The sequence below is a fragment of the Apis mellifera genome, linkage group LG12, assembly GCF_003254395.2.
Source record: "Apis mellifera strain DH4 linkage group LG12, Amel_HAv3.1, whole genome shotgun sequence".
Lineage (NCBI taxonomy): Eukaryota > Metazoa > Arthropoda > Insecta > Hymenoptera > Apidae > Apis > Apis mellifera.
The window spans coordinates 8,691,994-8,712,225 of NC_037649.1; the positions used below are offsets into that span (position 1 = coordinate 8,691,994).

General features: G+C 22.9%; 5 protein-coding genes across 6 annotated transcripts in view; 4 read left to right on the forward strand and 1 right to left on the reverse strand.

Annotated features, from left to right (window-relative positions):
- Positions 1-385: 385 nt before the first annotated feature.
- On the forward strand, positions 386-2,155 carry LOC100577673 (mitochondrial ribonuclease P protein 1 homolog). Its single transcript, XM_006566990.3, has 3 exons — positions 386-826; positions 911-1,457; positions 1,728-2,155. The coding sequence occupies exons 1-3, from the start codon at positions 477-479 to the stop codon at positions 1,992-1,994; spliced, it is 1,164 nt and encodes a 387-aa protein (XP_006567053.2). The 5' UTR covers positions 386-476; the 3' UTR covers positions 1,995-2,155.
- A 455-nt stretch (positions 2,156-2,610) lies between these two features.
- LOC551738 (F-box/LRR-repeat protein 4) lies at positions 2,611-6,300 on the forward strand. 2 transcript variants are annotated; one of them, XM_026444298.1, is made up of 7 exons: positions 2,611-3,096; positions 3,607-3,700; positions 3,900-4,353; positions 4,432-4,684; positions 4,878-5,238; positions 5,400-5,727; positions 5,804-6,300. In XM_026444298.1, exons 1-7 carry the CDS (start codon positions 2,872-2,874, stop codon positions 6,138-6,140), a joined length of 2,052 nt encoding a protein of 683 aa, XP_026300083.1. In that variant the 5' UTR covers positions 2,611-2,871; the 3' UTR covers positions 6,141-6,300. The 2 variants fall into 2 exon arrangements, with proteins under 2 accessions (XP_026300083.1, XP_006567054.1); XM_006566991.3 differs by having other exon boundaries at positions 2,845-3,096; positions 3,805-4,353.
- A 1,010-nt stretch (positions 6,301-7,310) lies between these two features.
- Positions 7,311-15,115, forward strand: LOC726580 (nucleolar pre-ribosomal-associated protein 1; the record flags this gene model as incomplete). The annotated part of the gene is made up of 14 exons (XM_026444300.1): positions 7,311-7,470; positions 7,571-7,868; positions 7,954-8,545; positions 8,675-8,968; positions 9,102-9,389; positions 9,524-9,838; positions 10,013-10,331; positions 10,414-11,586; positions 12,124-12,963; positions 13,073-13,200; positions 13,276-13,485; positions 13,687-13,907; positions 13,984-14,380; positions 14,446-15,115. Coding segments are annotated over 14 exons (5,775 nt in total), but the record flags the coding sequence as incomplete, so codon positions are not given.
- On the reverse strand, positions 15,032-16,271 carry LOC107965359. Its single transcript, XM_016915537.2, has one exon. The coding sequence runs from the start codon at positions 16,252-16,254 to the stop codon at positions 15,193-15,195; it is 1,062 nt and encodes a 353-aa protein (XP_016771026.2). The 5' UTR covers positions 16,255-16,271; the 3' UTR covers positions 15,032-15,192.
- Positions 16,272-18,253: 1,982 nt separating this feature from the next.
- Positions 18,254-20,232, forward strand: part of LOC408390 (ankyrin repeat domain-containing protein 6) — a 121,853-nt gene continuing 119,874 nt past the window's right edge. Inside the window, exon 1 of the mRNA XM_006566980.3 lies at positions 18,254-19,062. The gene's annotated coding sequence lies outside the window, so the exon portion shown is untranslated. The remainder of the gene's footprint in view (positions 19,063-20,232) is intronic.

A 20,232-nucleotide genomic window follows, 5' to 3' on the forward strand; every position in this document is an offset into this window, starting at 1 on the left:
TTTAAAAAAAAATTTTTAAATATTTTTATTTATATTTTTATTAATAGATTTTAATAATTAGAATTCGAAAATAGTTTTAAAATTAATATAGATTATATATATATAGAAATTATATATACAAAATTACATATACATGTAAAGTTACATATACATATAAAATTTCACAATTTAACATAAATAATATTTTATATTGATATCATTAGCTTTTTTGAATATTATAAATAGAATTATTATATAAATAGAATTATAAATAGAAATATTAAAAGTAAATTCAAATTATCTTTTAATTATAAAATTTAAATTGTACTATAATTTAGATCAAACTCAAATGAAGTCAAATTCAAATTTAACATGAATTTATCTATCTATCTTGTATTTTGTCTATGATATTATATTAAAGTGAGTGATGAATGTTTTATGTATGATGTATATATAAAACAAGTGTTTTACTTATTAAATTCCACGTATAATAAAAAATGTATGATCGATTTTGTTTAAATTTTGTTACTTTTGTAACTAAAATTTATTCTAATGTTTCTATTCAAAATGCACATAAAATTACAATTTCACAATTTAGAATTCCTATACAAGTACATGTACGAAATTATTGTAAAGGAAATCCAAGTAAAATAATATTTGATCATTATAACAAAATATATGAAAAAGAATTACAAGTACTTCTAGAAGATCCAAAATATAAAGCTATTTACGATAGATATAATTTAGAATTGGAATACATAAAGTATAATACAGGAAGAGTACCTAAAACTTTAACAGCATCTAACTGGTTACATTTACTAAAATCATCAACAAAAACACAAAAAAGGTTGGATTTCATATTAATTTAAAAATAAAAATTATTTAAAAATTTATTTTTATTTTAATTCTAATTTATATTATAAATTTTTAGATCTTATATAGACTTTCTTTGGAAATTAGAAAAAAAAGAAGAACATCGACAAGAAAAAAAGTTAAAAAAAAAAGAAAAAAAAGAAATAGAAGAAATAAAAAAGAATGAAAAATATTTATTAGGGAATTCATTATTTTTCCGCATACGTGACCAAACAATAAATGAGTTTTATAATAGCAGGCTGATAAGTGCTATGTTACATGAACCAACAATAATATATGATCTTGGATATGATGAATATATGGATCCATTTGAAAAAGAAAATTGTGCAAAACAATTATTATTATCTTTTTCAACAAATCGAATACATGAAGAACCTTTTAATCTTTATTTTTGTAATGTGAATTATGAAAATCGTGTTATGCAGAAATTTCATAAATTATTACCACAATTATATGAGCCACATTTTCCATTAAATATTACTTCAAAATCTTATTTAGAAATATTTGATAAAAATCAATTAGTATATCTTACTCCTAATGCTCAAACAATTTTAGAAAATTTTGATCCTAATCTAATATATATAATTGGTGGAATAGTAGATAAGGTAACTAATGCTATATTTTAACTTATATAAATAATTTATAACTATTAATTCAAATTTAATATATAATATAAATAATATAAATAGTATAATAATAATAATATATATAAATAATATAATATAAATAAAGAAAATATATAAAAAAGTATAAAAAAAATTTATATAAAGAAAATTTTATGAATAAATAATAATAAAATAATAATAACATTAAAAAACAAATTTTTTATTGTTATATATTTAAAAATTAATATATAAATATATGAATATTTTCAGAGAGATACTAAACCATATTCATTTCAAAAAGCTAACAAAGAAGGTATTAAAATGATGAGATTACCCTTGAGTGAAATGTTAAATTGGGGAACAGGATCTTCAAAAAATCTTCCTCTCAATCAAGTTCTTCATATCATGTTAGAGTTAAAACGGACTAAGAATTGGACCGAAGCATTAAATGTTATACCTAAACGGAAATTAAAGGAAATTAAAGAAAAGGAGCAAAAAAGAAAACAAGATATAATAATGTACAAATTTTATAGATAGAGATTCTAGAATTTAACATAAATATATTTGTTATAAATTAAAATTAAATAAAATTTTAATAATTAATTAAAATTATTATATAATTTTAATATAATTTTAAATTAATTTCTAAATTAATTATATTATAGTTATAATACAATAAATATTACAATATTATACAAGTTATAGTTACCAAGTTTTAATTACTAATTATTACCAATATCATATTTAAAATGTGAATATCAAAATAATATAAAATTATATAAAAAAATTCGGTATTGTAATATTTTATAAATTTTATATTAAAAATAATATAAAAAATATAATCATATTTATTATATATTGATTAATATGCTTTTTTGTTTTTAATATTTTCAATATTTTAATTGAGTATACTAATTACATAAATATATCAATATACATAAATATATCAAGTATAGTTATTCTATTGTGTATAATAATAATATAACGAATAAGAAAAATACAAATATCCTTTTATATAAATATATGACGCAAAATAAATTGATAATTAATATTTATTTTACATTTTTTGTTTATTTACAAAAAATTCAATACTAAAATAATTTATAAAACATATCTATATGCAATAATTATTATTTCTAGTATTTTTTAAATACGAAAAATATTAATGCATGAATATATGCATAGTTAGTGTGTTCAAAAAAGTACATGTATTATACATTTTTTGTATTAAAACGAGTAAAAGATAATAAAATTTTCTTTTCTTATATTATTAAATCTTATTTATAATTTTTAAATGTTCATAAAACTTGTTATGTAGATCATATGTGTAATTATAAAAATAGTAAATCTTAGAGTGATTAACCTACATTAATTGAACTTTAAAGTTAAAACTTTTTGATTAATTGTGAATGACATGATATCTCATGACGAGATAAAAGTTGAAGTAGTACCGATAAATGGAGAAAGAATTGAAGGAAAAGAAGAAACTGTTATTTTTGTCGAACAGTTTGTTAAAGATGTGTGTGATTTTAGTTCGCAATATGGAAGTAATATTAGTATTTCATATACAGCCTATAATATTGCTGGAAATCCAAGTAAATTTCCTGATTATGGTGATTTTCCACAAGCTTTTGTTATGGTATGTTAATTTTTTAAAAGTCAAAATTACTAGATTATAATTAAATTATAATTATTACAAGTAATTATAAATAAATGTAAAAAAACAATTAAGGATGTTAAACTATTTCTCATAAAATAAAATAATTTTGTAAGTTATCAAAATTATTAATAATATTTTAGTAATTTTACAATAATAATTTGTTTAGGAATATAATTAAAATTACTGAAAGTTAAGAAAAACATAAAATAATATTAAATTTAACAATAATTTACTTTAAATTTAAGAATTTTTGTGTAATGTCATATTAAATATTTTTTGAATCTTTAAAATAATTTTCATAAAAAAATATTGTAATTAATAAAAATAATTTGTAATATTTAATAATGATGATAATAATAATGTCTTTTATATAATATATATATATATATTTTTAAAATATAATATATATAATGATATTAATTATATAAAGTTGATAATAAATGAAATTATAGTAATGTTTATATTATATTTAATAAATTATAATTTTAGAGAACATATGGAAAATGGTGGGATAAAGCACCTTCAAGATTAATAGATTATATGCCACAGAACAATATAAATATTACTAGCCAGGATTATATAGGTATATAATATTCAAATTAAAAATTAAATATCTTTTAGCATTTAATGTTTATATTATAATATCTCAATCATTTTTCATAATATTTTATATTTTTATTCTTAAAGATATTTTTAACTTATTGGAATATTATACTGATACCATTAATACTTATGATATATGAAAAATGGAAATAAATTAGAATATTTTTTATATTATCAAGATCTAGAATATTATCAAGAGGTATATCCAATTAGAGTATCAATATATGAAACTTACAATCCTGGAAGTGTAATTGGGATTTGGGCACAAAATTCCGAAGGCAAGTGGTATCAATTATGGAATGGATTTCCTCAAGTTGTGCCACACAAGCCGCGAATATTTTCTCCATATTTGCAGCTATGTAATTTTAAGACAAAAGTAATAAGACTAGAATTTAATCATACTTTATTAGACTATTATACAGAATTAGATGCTGTATTACTTATTGGTACATCAGAATTAATTGTACCTAATAACTTGCACAATCAAAATTTAAATGATCTTTCACAAGAATTGGGGTATCTTAAACAAAGTGATGATGATATTTATAATTTAACACCTGATTATTTAAAAGCAAATCAAGATTTAATAATTCTTAAAAAAACACTTTCTAAACACTGTAAACTTTTTAAAAGGTATATTGATATTAATCATAGATATTTTAATATTTTAATAAATTAATGAATGTGATATATATTTATCAATTATTACAGTAAAGTAATAGATAATGTATCCAAGGGTAAATTAATATCTAAAATAGGTCAACATTATCAATCTGTTCCTCCTATAGAAGAAGCATTCAACAGTTTACAACAATTTTTACAAGAAGATTTTCCAAAACTTATTAGAGATATTCATCATTCAATACCAAATACTACTGAACAAAATAATTCTCTCCAGAAAAAATTTTTAGTATCTTCAACTGATTTTGAAAATCAATCATATTGCAATTTTTCAATACTTCCGGTAAAATAATTTAATTTATTATATTATATAAATTTTAGAAATTAATAGAATGATACTTATTATTAATATATTATATTATATATTATATTATATTATATTATATTATATTATATTATATTATATTATATTATATTATATTATATTATATATTTTATATTTTTATTATATTTTAATATAATTTTATTTATTTTAGGATGAAACTGTATTAAAAATTTTAAAAAATCTAGATTTAAGATCATTATGTTGTTTATGCAGAGTAAATAAACATTTTAATAACATTGCAAGAGATGCTTTGTTGTATACAAGTCTTAATTTAAAACCTTACTGGTATTGTTTAGATACAGCTGCATTAAATAGTTTAGCACCTAGGTGTCATTATTTGCAACAATTAGATCTTTCATGGTGTGGAAATTATAATATGATTAAGTATCAAGATTTTATATATTTTCTTCGTATATCTGGAACTGTTTTGACACATTTAAGACTAAATTGTTGTCAATTTGTAAATGATCCTATTATTCTTGAAATTTCGAAAATATGTAAGAATTTAAAAGGTAAATAAAATTTTATTATTATTATTATATATTATTATATATATTATATATATTATATATTATATATTATTATTATATATTATTATATATTAGTATTATTTCAATAATTTTAATTAAAAATATATAAATTGTTTATTGCAAGCATAATATATTATTTTTAGAATTATGTTTGTGTAATTGTATGGGGATAACAAACGAAGGATTTTCAAAGCTCGAAAATTTAAAATATCTAGAACGTTTAGATCTTTACAGAACAAGCATAGAAACTTCTACATTATGTTCTATTTTAAAAAGGAATACTCAAATGCGTCATTTAAATTTAGCAGGAATGCATGATCGTTTAAATATAGATGAAGTTGCTGTTGAGTTAGGAAATTCTTGTCCATATTTAGAAAGTGTAGATTTTTGGAAAGCACAAACTTTAACTCCACAGGGAGTCAGAGCTTTAGCTCACTGTACTAAACTTCGAGAAGTGGATTTTGGATGGTGGTATGTTCCAGAAAAAAATATTGTTTATATAATTTTTAATGTTCAATTTTATCTATTTTAATAATTATTTCTATAGCGGTGGTATGGGTGCTCCTGGTGATTCCTTACGAGCATTATTATTTTCATGTCGCTATCTAGAAAAAGTATTTTTAGCAGCACTTAGAGGATTAACAGATCGTGATTTAGAACCACTTTTATTATGTCAACGATTACAACAATTGGATTTATTAGGAGCTCGTTCTCTTACTCCTGATATATGTTATGGAATTTTATTATTTTGCCCTAAATTAGAAATGATTGATCTTAGCTTTTGTGAAGGTATTAATGATTTTATTGTACAAGAATGGCGTCAACAATATCCACATGTTTCTATTAAAAGAAGTTTTCAAGTAATTAGCTCAAATATGATATAATACGTATTTTGTGATATTTATAATAGTGGCCGTAATTTAAAATAAAAATAGATATTTGTTTAATTTTAATAAAATTTAATATAATATAAAATTTTGGAAATTATTGCCATAAGACTGTAATGTTATTGTATATATTATATACAAAATATTATTACTAAAATATATGTATAATTTTATTCGTTTTTTTATAAACATATATGTATATTTTTATTTAATATTGCAATTTAATATTTGTACAGTATAAAACAATTATACGTGTAAAAGCAATATTGTTATTAAAGATATTCAAATTGCATGAAATGTATTATATTTAATATGATATAAATATTTTGATATAATAAATTGAATTTTTATAAAAATATAAACGATATATGTAAACTTTATAAATAATTTCTATATTCTATTTTTATATATATTTAAACTTTCAATAATAAAAAATTGTTTTGCATTAAATAAAAATTGAAAATTAATATTAATTTAAAATTTAAATAACAAATATCATGCGTAAAAAATTGTCTTCTGCTGTTGTCTATTTATGTTAATTGGATTGTATGAAACATTAGAATTGAAGTTGATCATAGAATATTTGTAATTTAAACGACATTCATCATTTAATTATGTGACTATGAATATTAATTTTGGCAATTATATTTAATCGGAAATAATCCGTGATAATTGGTAGCTAATGCATGATTAATAATTATTACTTAATATGTACAAGTGAAAAGTGCACGTGGTTGTTTTCTGCTTAGTATAGGTTATAAATTCATATTGTATATAACACAATATTTATTACACAATGAAAAATATAAAGAATATAATATAAAATATAAATAATGTAATATCGAAACTAATATTAAGAAAAAAGAGTGGTATAATTTTATTTTATAATATTTCGTATATTGTGAAATAATTTTTTTTATGTTATAATTATGTATATTTACTTTAAATTATGTATATTAAATTAAAAATTAGAATTAGAAAGAAGAATTTTATATTATTATATAATTTTTAGAACAATTTTTGAAATAGATTTAATTACTTTTATTTTCAAGTGAACTTCTTGAAATATTTAATAAATTTTATTTAAGATTTCTAATTTCAGATATAAGTTTTGAATATAATTAATATTAAAATATAAATATAAATAAAATATAAATTTAAATTGATAAGTATAATAATAAAAACATGCTCAAAAGAAAATTATCTTGTGAAATTAATATAAATATAAAACGAAAGAAAAGAAATATTACAAATTCAATTTTAGATGATATATCTCATGAGAATTATACAAAAGAATTTGATAATGAATTACTAGAAGAATTTCAAGGTAATACATAAAATGAATATTTTAAATTTGTTAGATATATCTTTATGTTGCATATATTTTTTTATGTTATGTACAATTATTTATAAATTTTTCTTTATAGATGTGAAAACTAATAAAAAAGATGAAAAAAATAAAAAATATAAGATGGATACAAATAAAGTAATAAAATATTTGGATGGAAAATTTTTTAAAGAAAGTTTTAATTCTACAAATAACTTAGATATATTAAGAGAATTTATAAAAATTTGCAATGAAAACAAAGAAAAAGATTTGGCTGCAGAATATTTAAATGCAGGTGGCAATATTTTTGATATATTAAAATTATTAAATACAGCAGATAAAAAAGGAATGAATACTGCTATAATTGTGTTTTCTGCAGTAAGAATATTAATAATAAAGTAAATATTATATAATTATAATTTAAAGTTTATACTTATTAAAATATTGCATAATTATATATTTAATATTTATGTTTGTGTCTAGAATATTAGGAGAATATCCACAATATCAATCTAATGCAAAAGAGGCATGTCGTCATTTGATTAATTCAAATTTATCAATAATTCATTCAATGTTATCTATACAAAGTAATGCAAAGCAACAAAAAATAATTTTACAATTACTTGCTGCAATAGTTTCATTAGATTTAAATCTATCACGTGAATTACTTATTCATTTGTCTTTACCATTAGAAGTTATTAAATCTCTTGTTCAACATAGAAAACCTACAGATAATCATAATATAAGAAATTGTTTTATTCATTTTATTATGGCTTTTTTAATAGAAGGAAATGTGTCAATTATCAGACTTCTCTTGGATAAACGTGATTTGTTTTCTAATATATTTTCTGATTTAATATATGATTCCAAAGATATTGTTATTTTAATTTTAACTACTCTTAAAACTTATATTCTTCAAAATCCAAATGTTAGCAAAACTATGAAGTTACAGTTATTTTCAATATCAATTATTCAAAATCTTATATGTCTTTATAATTGGAAAGGTCCAAATAATCACCCAAAATTTAAAACTCAAAGTTTTATACCAGAAACACAATATCTTGAAGAAAAAGAGGTATTTATTATTAAAACTTTTTAATTAAAAATATTGATAATTAATTACATACTAATAATTAATATATCAATATTAATTATAAGATATATTTATATTTAATATTAACTAATAAAACATGTTTTAATTTAGATAGTTATTGAAATTGTGCATGATTTTTTAATTATATTGTTAACATCACATCGATATGGCATTATTTTTCATGATTATATGCTTGGTACTTCACATGTTAAACATAATAATATGGTGAATATAGTACTTCAGAGTTTAGATCGACCTTGGGAATATGAAAAACCATCAAATTTAGTTATTAAAATAATGGCAGCATGTCCAGATTTAATTAAATCTCAATTTGTTCTTTTGGAACCATATATTGAACCCAGAGTATCATTGAAATGGATTGCAATAATAAAATTTATAAGAGAGGTAATAATTTAAATTTTTATTCTTTATATATTATTTTATATATTATATTTTATATAGTATTCTTCTTTATATATTACATAATATTCTTTTAATGTTATTTTCTAAATTTTAATATGAATAAATATTATTACAGATAATACAGTCAATGGATATAAACACTAAAAAGATATGTTCATTAGAATTAAATGTATTGCAATTAGCTAATGCAATAATATCTTTAACCATACCAGTAGTAATTTTGAAACAAGCGATTGTACCAGCTTTGTCTCATTCTAATATAATAATACGACATGAGGCAATACTTACACTTATTACTATATTTAATCAGATACAAAAATATTTATCAATTTTAAAAACAGTTTACAAAAACAATGATGATTTTTGTATGTTTAAAAATTTTTTAACAGAATTCATAATGAAGGTATATGTAATTTTAAAAAACATAAATTAAATTTAATACTTTTAATACTTTAATTAATACTTTTTTTCTGAATAAATTTTAAAATAAAAATAACAATTATACAATATTAAATAATATATATATATTTTTTTCAGAATATACCAAATTTAAATATGATATTTGATGTATGGAATTCTACTTTTATATCAAATTTAGTTGAAAGTAATGACAAAGAAAATATTATAGAACCAAATAGATATGAACATTTGACAGCTATTTTAAATTTATTACATATGTATAATGAAACATGTCCAAAATTATTAGATGTAATATCTGATATGCAATGTGATACATTTTTAAATATATTGAATAAATTGGAAGATATAAATGTCATTGAACTCAATATTATAAAAGTAAAAGCTATTCATTTTTTAGTCATATTATATCCTTATGAGTTTTTTCCGCATAAAGTATGTAAAATAATTTATAAATTATTGATTATAAGTTTTTTTATATTTATAAAATATATAATATATATAATATATTTATAAATAAATATATAATATATATAATATATTTATAAATAAATATATAATAAATATATAATATATATAATATATTTATAAAATACTTATTCTTTCCAGAAATTATTTAATGATGTATTATCATTTTTAATATCTATTTTAAATGAAGAAGTATCTTCAACTGCATTGAGTATAAAAGCAACAATCCGGACTTTATTAAACAATACAGGAATGTTTGAAGAATGTAATGATCATTTGGATATTTGGATTAATGGTTTTATAAATTTAGATCATAAAAAGAAAGTAATAAAATGGTTTATTCATATTATAAAAGAAGCAGTTAACGATATTGAAAAATATGTAAATGAAATAATTAAAACTGAAGAAATTTTTGATCAAGAAGCAGTTCATATTGATAGATTTCAAAATATATTTGATGGTAAAATTTGATTTATTAATTCAATATATTAATATATTAAATGTAATCATATCATTTTTTTATATCGTATTGTTTTTTGCAGAATTAATGAATAAATCTGTTATTTACGAAAATTTTGAAAATAATATTTTACGTATGCAACATTTTACATCAATATCACCTCTTTTATGTTGCATGTTACATAAAACTAAAGAAGAGTCACATCCTTCAATTTTATCTTATTTGTCTTATATTTTAATACATACGTTGCATTATCAAGTAATACCTCAATGTTTAATATATTTAGCTAAAGATATTAAAAAATTACCAGTAAAAGAATATTTATTAAGTTGGTTAGAAAACAATGAACCTGTTAATCTTGAACATATTCCCTCAATGACTTTAACATATAAACTAAATTCAATATTTTTAAATGATACTGAATTACAAATAAATAAAATATTTAACGGCAACAATGTGATTACTTTTCAATATAATGAGGAGAATATAATAATTCATCATTCTTTATCAACATATGAAATTATATATTCGTTTAAAATGACTATATTTTATTTAATTCAACTTAGTAAAAAAGGTGTTTTGACGAAAGTGCAAAGTAATAATTATAAGATATTTTTAATATCACTATTACATATTGCAAAAAGTAGTTCAAATAATTATATTATTTTAAATGAATGTGCAAAATCAATTTTTACTCATCCTATTATTTTATATTATTTTTCTCCATTTTATCAAAAAAACGTTTTAAAAACTATGATGACTCTTATGCTTATTGATATTTGTAATGTAATAATTGCTTTGTTTAAAGAATATAATATAAAAAATTTATTTTTTCATTTCAAAAATAAATTACTAATACAACTATATAAAATGATAGACAAAAAAGAAAAAAATGAAAAAATAAATAATATTGATATGATCATTACTTTGTTAGAGATATTACAACTGACATCAAAAGAAATTGTCTGTTTATTAAAGAAATTAATAAAATTAGAGAATATTATGTTTATTTCAAATGATAAAAATTTATCAATATATGGATATATAGTTCCGAAACTCTTACAAATAATTAATAGCAACGAAATGAAATCCGAACGAAATATATTTTTTGAGTTGAATGCAGAATTCGTTAAAGATCTATGTTTGCATTTATTATTTTTAAAATCAAATTTAATTATGAATTATGAAATATGGGAAATAGCATTATATGAATATTTTTTAAATTTTTCGTTTAATATTGGTGGAATTGATATTAGTAAGTTATTTTCATAAATTATATATTTTATATATTATATAATATTTTATAATATTTTATAATATTATATTATTTTATTGTAATCGACTCTCGTTTAATACAGTTTTATTTAATATTTCGAGTTTATAAATTGCAACATTTTTTATTTAATATAATTTAATTAATGCCAGGCAATATTTTTATAATAAATTGTTACATGAAGAAATAATTTTTTAATTATTTTTTATTACTTAAAGAATTATAATATAAATTTAGATTTTAGAATTTTAAATCACATTAATTTTATTTATACAATGAAAACATTTATAATTTTTTATATTTTATTTGTTTCTTTTCAATTTTATATGAATCAATAGAAATATAAATTAAATAGAAATATATATTTTATATTTATTTTTATATTCAATTAACATTTTTATTTAATATTTTAGAGATTCATTAACTGTATTAAATGAGATATCATTACATTAGTTTTTTATCATTACAAGTTTTTTATTATTATATTTTATTACAATAATGTGAATTATATTATTGCAGATATTTTTACATCATTATTATCAACAAAAATCACAAATACAACTGTAAATTTAATTTCACTTCTTATTAAAAGAAATATAAAGTTTATACCCATTTTTGTGGAATATATAACAAAATCTAAAAATATAGAAAGAGGTAATATTATATTACCTATAGTTGCAAGTAATTTAAATTTTAAATGGGATTTAGATTTTTTACAAAATTTGAGAAAACATTATGAAATTGAAATAATATCTTATTTGTGTAATCCAAAAGAAACAAAATCTTGGATAGAAGAAAATGTTATTGCAATTTGTTATTTAATTAAAACTACATTTTCTTTTAAAACATGTCATGATACATGTAATATTATTTTACAAATTGGTGATAAATTAGATATGATATCTATACAATATGTACAAATTCTCCAAGGTATATATAATAAATTTGCTGTCTCAGAACTGGAAAATGAAAAATTGATCATGAATTTAATACAAATTTTTCTTCATATAATTACTGTAACTTTAAAAAAAGAATCTAAAAATATTCAAAAACTTCAAATTCTTTGTGAAGTATTAAATGATGCCGTTAAACATTTAAAAAATAAAAGAAAAGATTTTAGATTTGAAGCATTAAATAATAATCATTCATGGTCACAATTTATACGATTTTCTTTAAAATTTGGTCTAAAAGAAATAAAAAATAACAAAGAACCAGTGAAAATATTAAAAACGTTAAGTAGTTTATGTAATATTGCATATAAAAATAACAGTGACGATGAAAATGTCAAAATTTTATTTGAAATGGCAACTTCTCATTCAGAATTTATTAATATTATGTTGGATTCATCAGATACTAAAAGTAAGATATTAATAATTAGATTATAATTAGATTAAGATATTAATTATTATATAATAATAATAATATAATTGTTGCCTACAATTATTTATTTATTTATTTCATTTTTTAGGAGATTTAGTAGAGTTGTTATGGATTCTTATGCAAAAAAATAAAATAGTTATGATATCGACCCATATACCTGTTTATTTAGCAGCATATAATGCTACTTTAAGTGAAGCTGATCAATTCATTTTACTTGTAAGAATTATAAACAGAAAATTTATTAATTAATTCTTAAAAAAAAATATTAATATATAAATTTATTTCATACAGATTTTGCAATATTATGAAAGTAATAATATTAATATTTGTGAATATCAGCCATATGTATGGGGAAATACGGCCGCAACATATTACAGTGTGAAAAATGATATATGTACTTCTTTATGGAGGGAACCATCTATTAGTCAAGTTTTAAGTTTATTTGAGGAGGATATAATAAACAATACCATAAAGAAATATCCTGTAGATAGAGCTTTGAAGGTAACTTTATTTAAATAAAATATTTTATATCCTAAAAATATTTAAAAATTTATAATATAATTAATATAAATTAATATGATTAAAATTATAACATAATTAAATGTATTTTTGAGTATATGATTTAATATTTTCATTAAATATGAGTATATGATTATTTTTTATTATATATCAATATAATATTGATTTATTTATTTTTTATAGAATAATGAAGTATACGAAAAAGATGATGTATATGATCCAGCATTTTATTTGCCATTATTATATTTTTTATTATCAGAAAATAATATTGTATCATGTCATAAAGTTGCTCAAAGTGGAGCATTAGCATTGATATTTGCTGCATGTAGTAGTAAACATTCTGATGTTCGAATGATAGCTTATACTATTATTTCTAGATATTATATCCACTTGGAAACTTCTAGGTATTTTATATTATATTAATTAATAATACATATTGTAATAAATATAATATAATTTTATTTTTTTTTTCATTTTTAGTTCAAAAACCAAGTTATTATGGATGCGACTAATAGATGCATTGCGTTATGGTATTATATCATTGCAATCGGAACTTAATACCATACGTTTAAATTGTTTAATTTCTACATTTTTAGCAAGAACATCTTTGATAATTACAAAACCATTACATCCACTTTATTCAACTTTACAAATATTTTTGGTAGCTAAACCAGCATTAGATATAAATACAATACCTGAATTATTACAACTTTTCCACAGTTCCGATGTGCAATATAAAATACATAGATGTTGGATTTTGGAAAATATTCGCGATAGTATGAAAACAGAAAATGAACTGGAGATAGCTTTTAAATGTGTTTTGTTTAAGATACTTTTAAATTTTTATATTTCTAGTCTTTCAGATTCAGATACGAAGGTAAGGCTTAAAAATTAAAAAAAATTTTCTTTCATTAAATTGATTTAATTTATTTTTTATTTTAGAAACTTATCTTGGAAATTATTAACGTTACATTAAAAATTCCAAAAGCTTCAATACTTTTTATAGAATGTTATGGATTACTTCCTTGGTTATTAGAAGTTGTTAAAAATTTACATAAAGTGAATGAAGTGCAACACATCGAACTTATAGTGAAAATAATGAACAAACTTCTTAATACTATATTGAATATAAAAGGAGATGTTATCCATTACAAATTAATGCTTTTAAATATTGCATTATGTTTAAAGTCATATTTAGTTAAAGATATTAAAATTAAGACCTTTATATTATATATTAATATTTTACAAAAATTAATTCTCTTAAAGCATATAAAAATAATTGTTACTAAAGAATATATATTAGAAATTCTTGAATTCTCTAAAAAATTATTGGATAATATAGAGGAATGTGACGATATGTTACGTTTCGGTTGTGAATATGTAACTAAAGTAGATTTTTTAAAAAGTGATGATGAAATTGAGATAGCAAAAAATAGTTTAAGAACATTAATATGGACTTGGTGTATTCATGAAGTTGATTAACTTATTATTTTTGTATTTTTCTAAAAATTATTTTAATTAAATTTTATTTTTTTTTTTCCCTGTAAAATATCGTTCGTTAAACATTAGCATAATATTAATAAATAATACTAAATAAGAAATTTTTCAACAATTTTGTATTTTTTTATTTAATATTATTTCCAAATTTTGCTCCACTATGTATCATAGGAATAATTTGTGATGGCAATTTTAAGAACTTCTTGGAAAACATGTATGTACAAAAACATCTGCATTTGGATCATTATATTTATCTTGATGATGTCGTAATACTAACGTAACTTGGATAATATCTAATTCTTTGGAATATGGTTCACCATTATAATATTCCCTCATTTTTGGTAATGCACGATGATTTTTCTGCAGATCTCGTCGTGAAAGTGTTACTGTCATGGACGTTGCTCCATTATTCAATTCTCGCATCGCTTGTTGCGCCACTTCGTGACTTAAAGCGAGATGGGCAACATTATTTTGATCAGATTTGTTTAAAAAACCAGATTTCATTGACTTCGTTGTTCGCGAATAATTTTCTACGCTATCACACGGTCCCGTAGCAGCTGTATCGGATGCATGACCTCTGGGATGTCCATATGCCTTACATGTATGGCTAAATACATTTTGCGATTTATCAAGTATGATACCTGCTGCTTTAGGTGATGTGCCAATATACCGAGCACCACCAATCATTAATAATTTTTCATTGTTATTATCCAAGTATATAAATTCATCGATTTGATCGATCAATTGTTTGATATTATTCGTTAAAAAATCAATTACGTTATTTCTTAGATCATTAGTGCTTTTTCCAATTTGAGCTGCGATCACCGCGAATAGACACGCGTTTAGATCAAGTTCGACATTAATGGGATCTTTATTGTTTAATAACGTCCAATGTCCTACGTTATAATTTAACGATTGTTCATGGTATTCGATATCGATAAAATTCTCATTTGAACTATCATTCGTTTCATCATTTACTATTCGATACAAATTATCCATTGATTTCCATATTCGGATGGGTCTTTTCGTAAGAGAACTTAATACGTTTACGTGAATTAAATTAGCCGGTCCGTAATTTTTCAAATCATTAATTATATGTTTTGCTAATCTCATTTTCCATAATTGCTTATATTTCATATTTTCATACTTGTCTCTCGATTTTTTATTACGCTCACGTAATTCTCTGTCGCGTTGTTTTTGCTCTTGCGAATCATCGTTACGGGAAAAATTTATGATCTCGTTAATATCGGGCATTATTTTTTTTTCATATTTTTACAAGGATTTTATTTTTGATTTTTAATTGCGCATTTTAATTGTATTTTATTCAAATAATTTTTTTTCTCCTTTTATTTTATTATCTTTTTTTTTTTTTTTTTTTTTTTAGGAATTAGAAGTGTTTATATTTTCTAATAACGATTAATAATATTAATTTCATGAAATTATTCGAAAAGGAAGGAAATAATGATACAAGTTAAATAAATAATAAAAGAAAAAGTTATTAATTATTAAAATTAAAATAATCAATTAAAATCAACGAATAATTAATTAATAATAGTGTCACGAAAAATGAGAGTGATGAGTGTGTAAGAAGAAAATTTTTGTTATTCGTAATAAAAAATGAGAAACTGTAAATATGCAAAAATACCTTAATGCAAAAAGAATACATCTTTGGTTTGTATTTCGTATAATTGAATTGAATACTAGAATTTCGAAATTTTTACCAAATATCTGAAATAGGCGTAAATTACATTTTACATCTTTCGTTTAACCTTCATCCTTAAACATTTCTTATAGATATATATATATATATATATATTTCCGCTATGCTCATTTTTTTCAAATATATTTTTTATACATTTCGTTCGATATTCATCTTTTAAAAATATGTTAGTAAAAAGCGGAGCAGATAAAAAATAATTAGGACATTGGCAAATTTAAAAAAAAAAAAAAAAAAAAAGAAAACTATCTCGAGGAGAAACGAGACGAATGGGGAATCCTCGATTAAACGATCCTCAATTTTTCAATTTGGCAACTTTGAAAAATAAAACGCGTTAAGTATATTATAGGCTCGACTCTTTGAATATAAGGATATTAAAATCACATCGCTCGGAATCGTCGTATCTTCGTTAATAAAATTACGCATCTTCGACAAATACACGGAGAATAGAGAAAAATTTCCTCCTCATATATATATTTTTTTTCTCAAAAAAGAGGAGAAAAACGGATGAGAATCTTATCCAAGATTTACCCTCGTTGTTCAAGGATAGATAAGAAGATGTTGGTCCCGAAAGTGTGAAAAATCTCGCGAAGAAGGAAGCCGGTCGTAAGCAAAGCGACGACGGCAGGAGCGGATCGGTTTGCATTTATTTGCGGGCATCGTAGCGTCTCGAAGGCGTTCTCTCTCTCTCGAGAGAGAGAAGAGAAATCGTTGTACGAAGAGAAAAAGAGGGTTTAAGGGCGAAGAGAAAAAGGAAAGCGTTCGCGGCGGTTGGAAATGAGCGGGGGGAATCGAAAGGCGGGGAAGGGGGTGAGTCAGCGGTGGGGGATCCTCTGGATCCTCGATCCTGCTCCGTCCCTCGATCCATGGATCAGTCCCGGTGCAACCGTTTATTCGAGTGGGTTGCTGTCGCTTTCACGCTCGTCTCCATCATCATCTCGATCGATTTAAATGTTTCGTTCGGGTACCGGATTCGAATCGTCGTCGGGCGAAACGGTACGAGCTGGTTTTTGCGCGACTCGTCGTTGATTCCGCCACGGAATCTCGGGCAGAAACGGTTTAATAACGGTTGTCGTTGTATGATACTGTACACGAGAGTGTAACAACGCGTGGTGGTGGAACAAACGACGAAAATATAATGGTTGATCGAGGGCGATGCGCGTTTCGGCCGGATCGACTCTGTTAATTCGAATGTTCGATCGATTTGAATGTTTGGGGGAAGCGGCTTTCTCTGCCCTCTTCTCTCTTTAATAAGTTATAAGTTTTGGAATGGTGGAAACTTTTGTTTAAAAAAAGAAAAAAAGGAAAACGTTGATTTCGCATAAATTTTCTTCGATTCGAAGAAGAATAAAATATATGCTCGTATATTGATATATTTACGTAATTATTGGAAATAGTTTTTTTAATCGTGCAATTCGAGATTAATTAAGTGATATTAATTATTTGTAATATTTTGTCGCGAAATTTCAATGAAAATTATATTATCGATATATATATATATATAATTTTTAATTTTTCGAAACTTTTATTCATATTCTTTATCGTTGTTAGATTTAAATAGATTTTTATTCACAGGTTCGAAACGTTACGTTAGCTTGAAATTTATTTGGAATTTCGATCGTTGACTTATCTCCAAATTTTGGCCGTAAAATATAAACGATTTTAATATTCAATTATTATCGTAAAAAAGAAAAAAAAATTACGTATTCATAGCGTTTCATTTGTCGTTTGGCAGAATATACGGTGACGTTGATGCCGCGACGAACATGTTCGATAGTGATATCAATGCCCGCACGAGAAAGTTACAACAATTCGTTCGATTCGCGATAACTTTATTTAAAATACGGATCTTCTGTATCTTCTTTGATCCTTCATCCTCGTGTCACCAACGTTTTCGTGGCAAAATCGAATTGTTTGAACAATCGATTTATATAATTTGAATATATAGTTTGAAAATTAATTTTTTTTTTTTTAATCCTCGAACATTCTTGTGCTAATAAAACAGTAATAAAATTGTATGCAACGTTTGTCAATTTTTTGTACGAAGAAAAAGAAATTGCATATCGAAAGTATTTGAAAATAGTGAATAAGAATTATTCGTCTAGTTCGTGTGAAATTTTTATAAAAAACAGTGTCTTGTTTCTTTAAAAAAAAAAAGTGAGAAGAAGAAGAAGAAGAAGAAGAGAGATAAAAATTAATACAATCGTTATATTATAATTATTTTATTTATATCAAGTGATCAAAGTGTTTTCATTGACGAGTGTTAAACATGTGACACACGTGATATCGCGTTTGGATTACGAGTATCTGGAAATAGTTTAATTTCGACGAATCATGTATGGCTGGTAAGCGGACGATACATCATTTAAAAAATCTTTCAATTACAAAAATATATTTCCAGTTATTAATGCCCATATCATCTCGATCTTTCAATTCCTCCTACACTTATTTTAACGAAAGCAAAATTTCAAGGATTTTGTTTCGCGGAATCATCAACGAAACTCGGCACATTGTTTCTGTACGAAAGGCGGTGGTCGTTTCGTGGAAGTGACGAGTTTAACGTTCGCGCACCTATACGCTGAAAGGGAATGACGATACGCGAAACGTGCACGCACCGCCTAACGAATGTATACCTCGAAATACGCATAAAGCCGGCACGTGTATATATTTATTGTGTTCTTTATTCAGTATGCATCCGGTGGGCTGCGTGGCGCAGGTAATAATGCGTTTGCCGTTGGCCACGCAACAATGACGGGCCTGTTAAACTTTTCCGCCGACGATCCGCAAGTTCGACGTGTGCGTCACACCGCGCACGTCCTCGTGACGCGTCCCATGTTTTACGTCGGCGAACACCGAGGAAACAATATTATTTCGCGCCTTTCCACCGTGTTCATCGATTTCCACCTGACTCGAATCGGTGCTGATAAACCTTTAAACGTAGTATAGAAATTTTGTATAGAATATTCTAGAAATATTAGATTTCCTTATAATTTAGAGATATAAAAATATATCATATATCAATTTTGAAGAAATATTATTGTAGAGTTTCTAGAAGTATTCTTTCTTCGATAGAATAAACTCGAAGTCTTTATTCGTTTCTTCTTTCGAATAAGTAAATAGATTCCGTATTTCGTTTTTTTTTTCCGTTTCTCACAAATCTTGTAATTCTGAATATTCCGAGAGGAAATAAAAGAGAGGAGGCGACATCCTGCGCGGGGCAACTCGTTGCCACGTGAGAAAGGTAAACTGTAGGTACGTAAGGATGTATAATACAGGAAATGCGAGAGGAAAGATAGTGAGCACCTGCTACGGCTAAACTCGCCGATGCATAATAAGCGCAATAATTCCGTGTAGGATATAGTAACGAGTTTCGTGGTACGATTTTTAAGAAAAATTATCCAAGTGTGACATTTTTACATTATGCGCGATGTTAACTCATAGGGAACGATGGTTGCATAAATAATCGATAGTAAAATTAATTGAGTTCTGTTAGCCAAGATGATATCGTATACCGG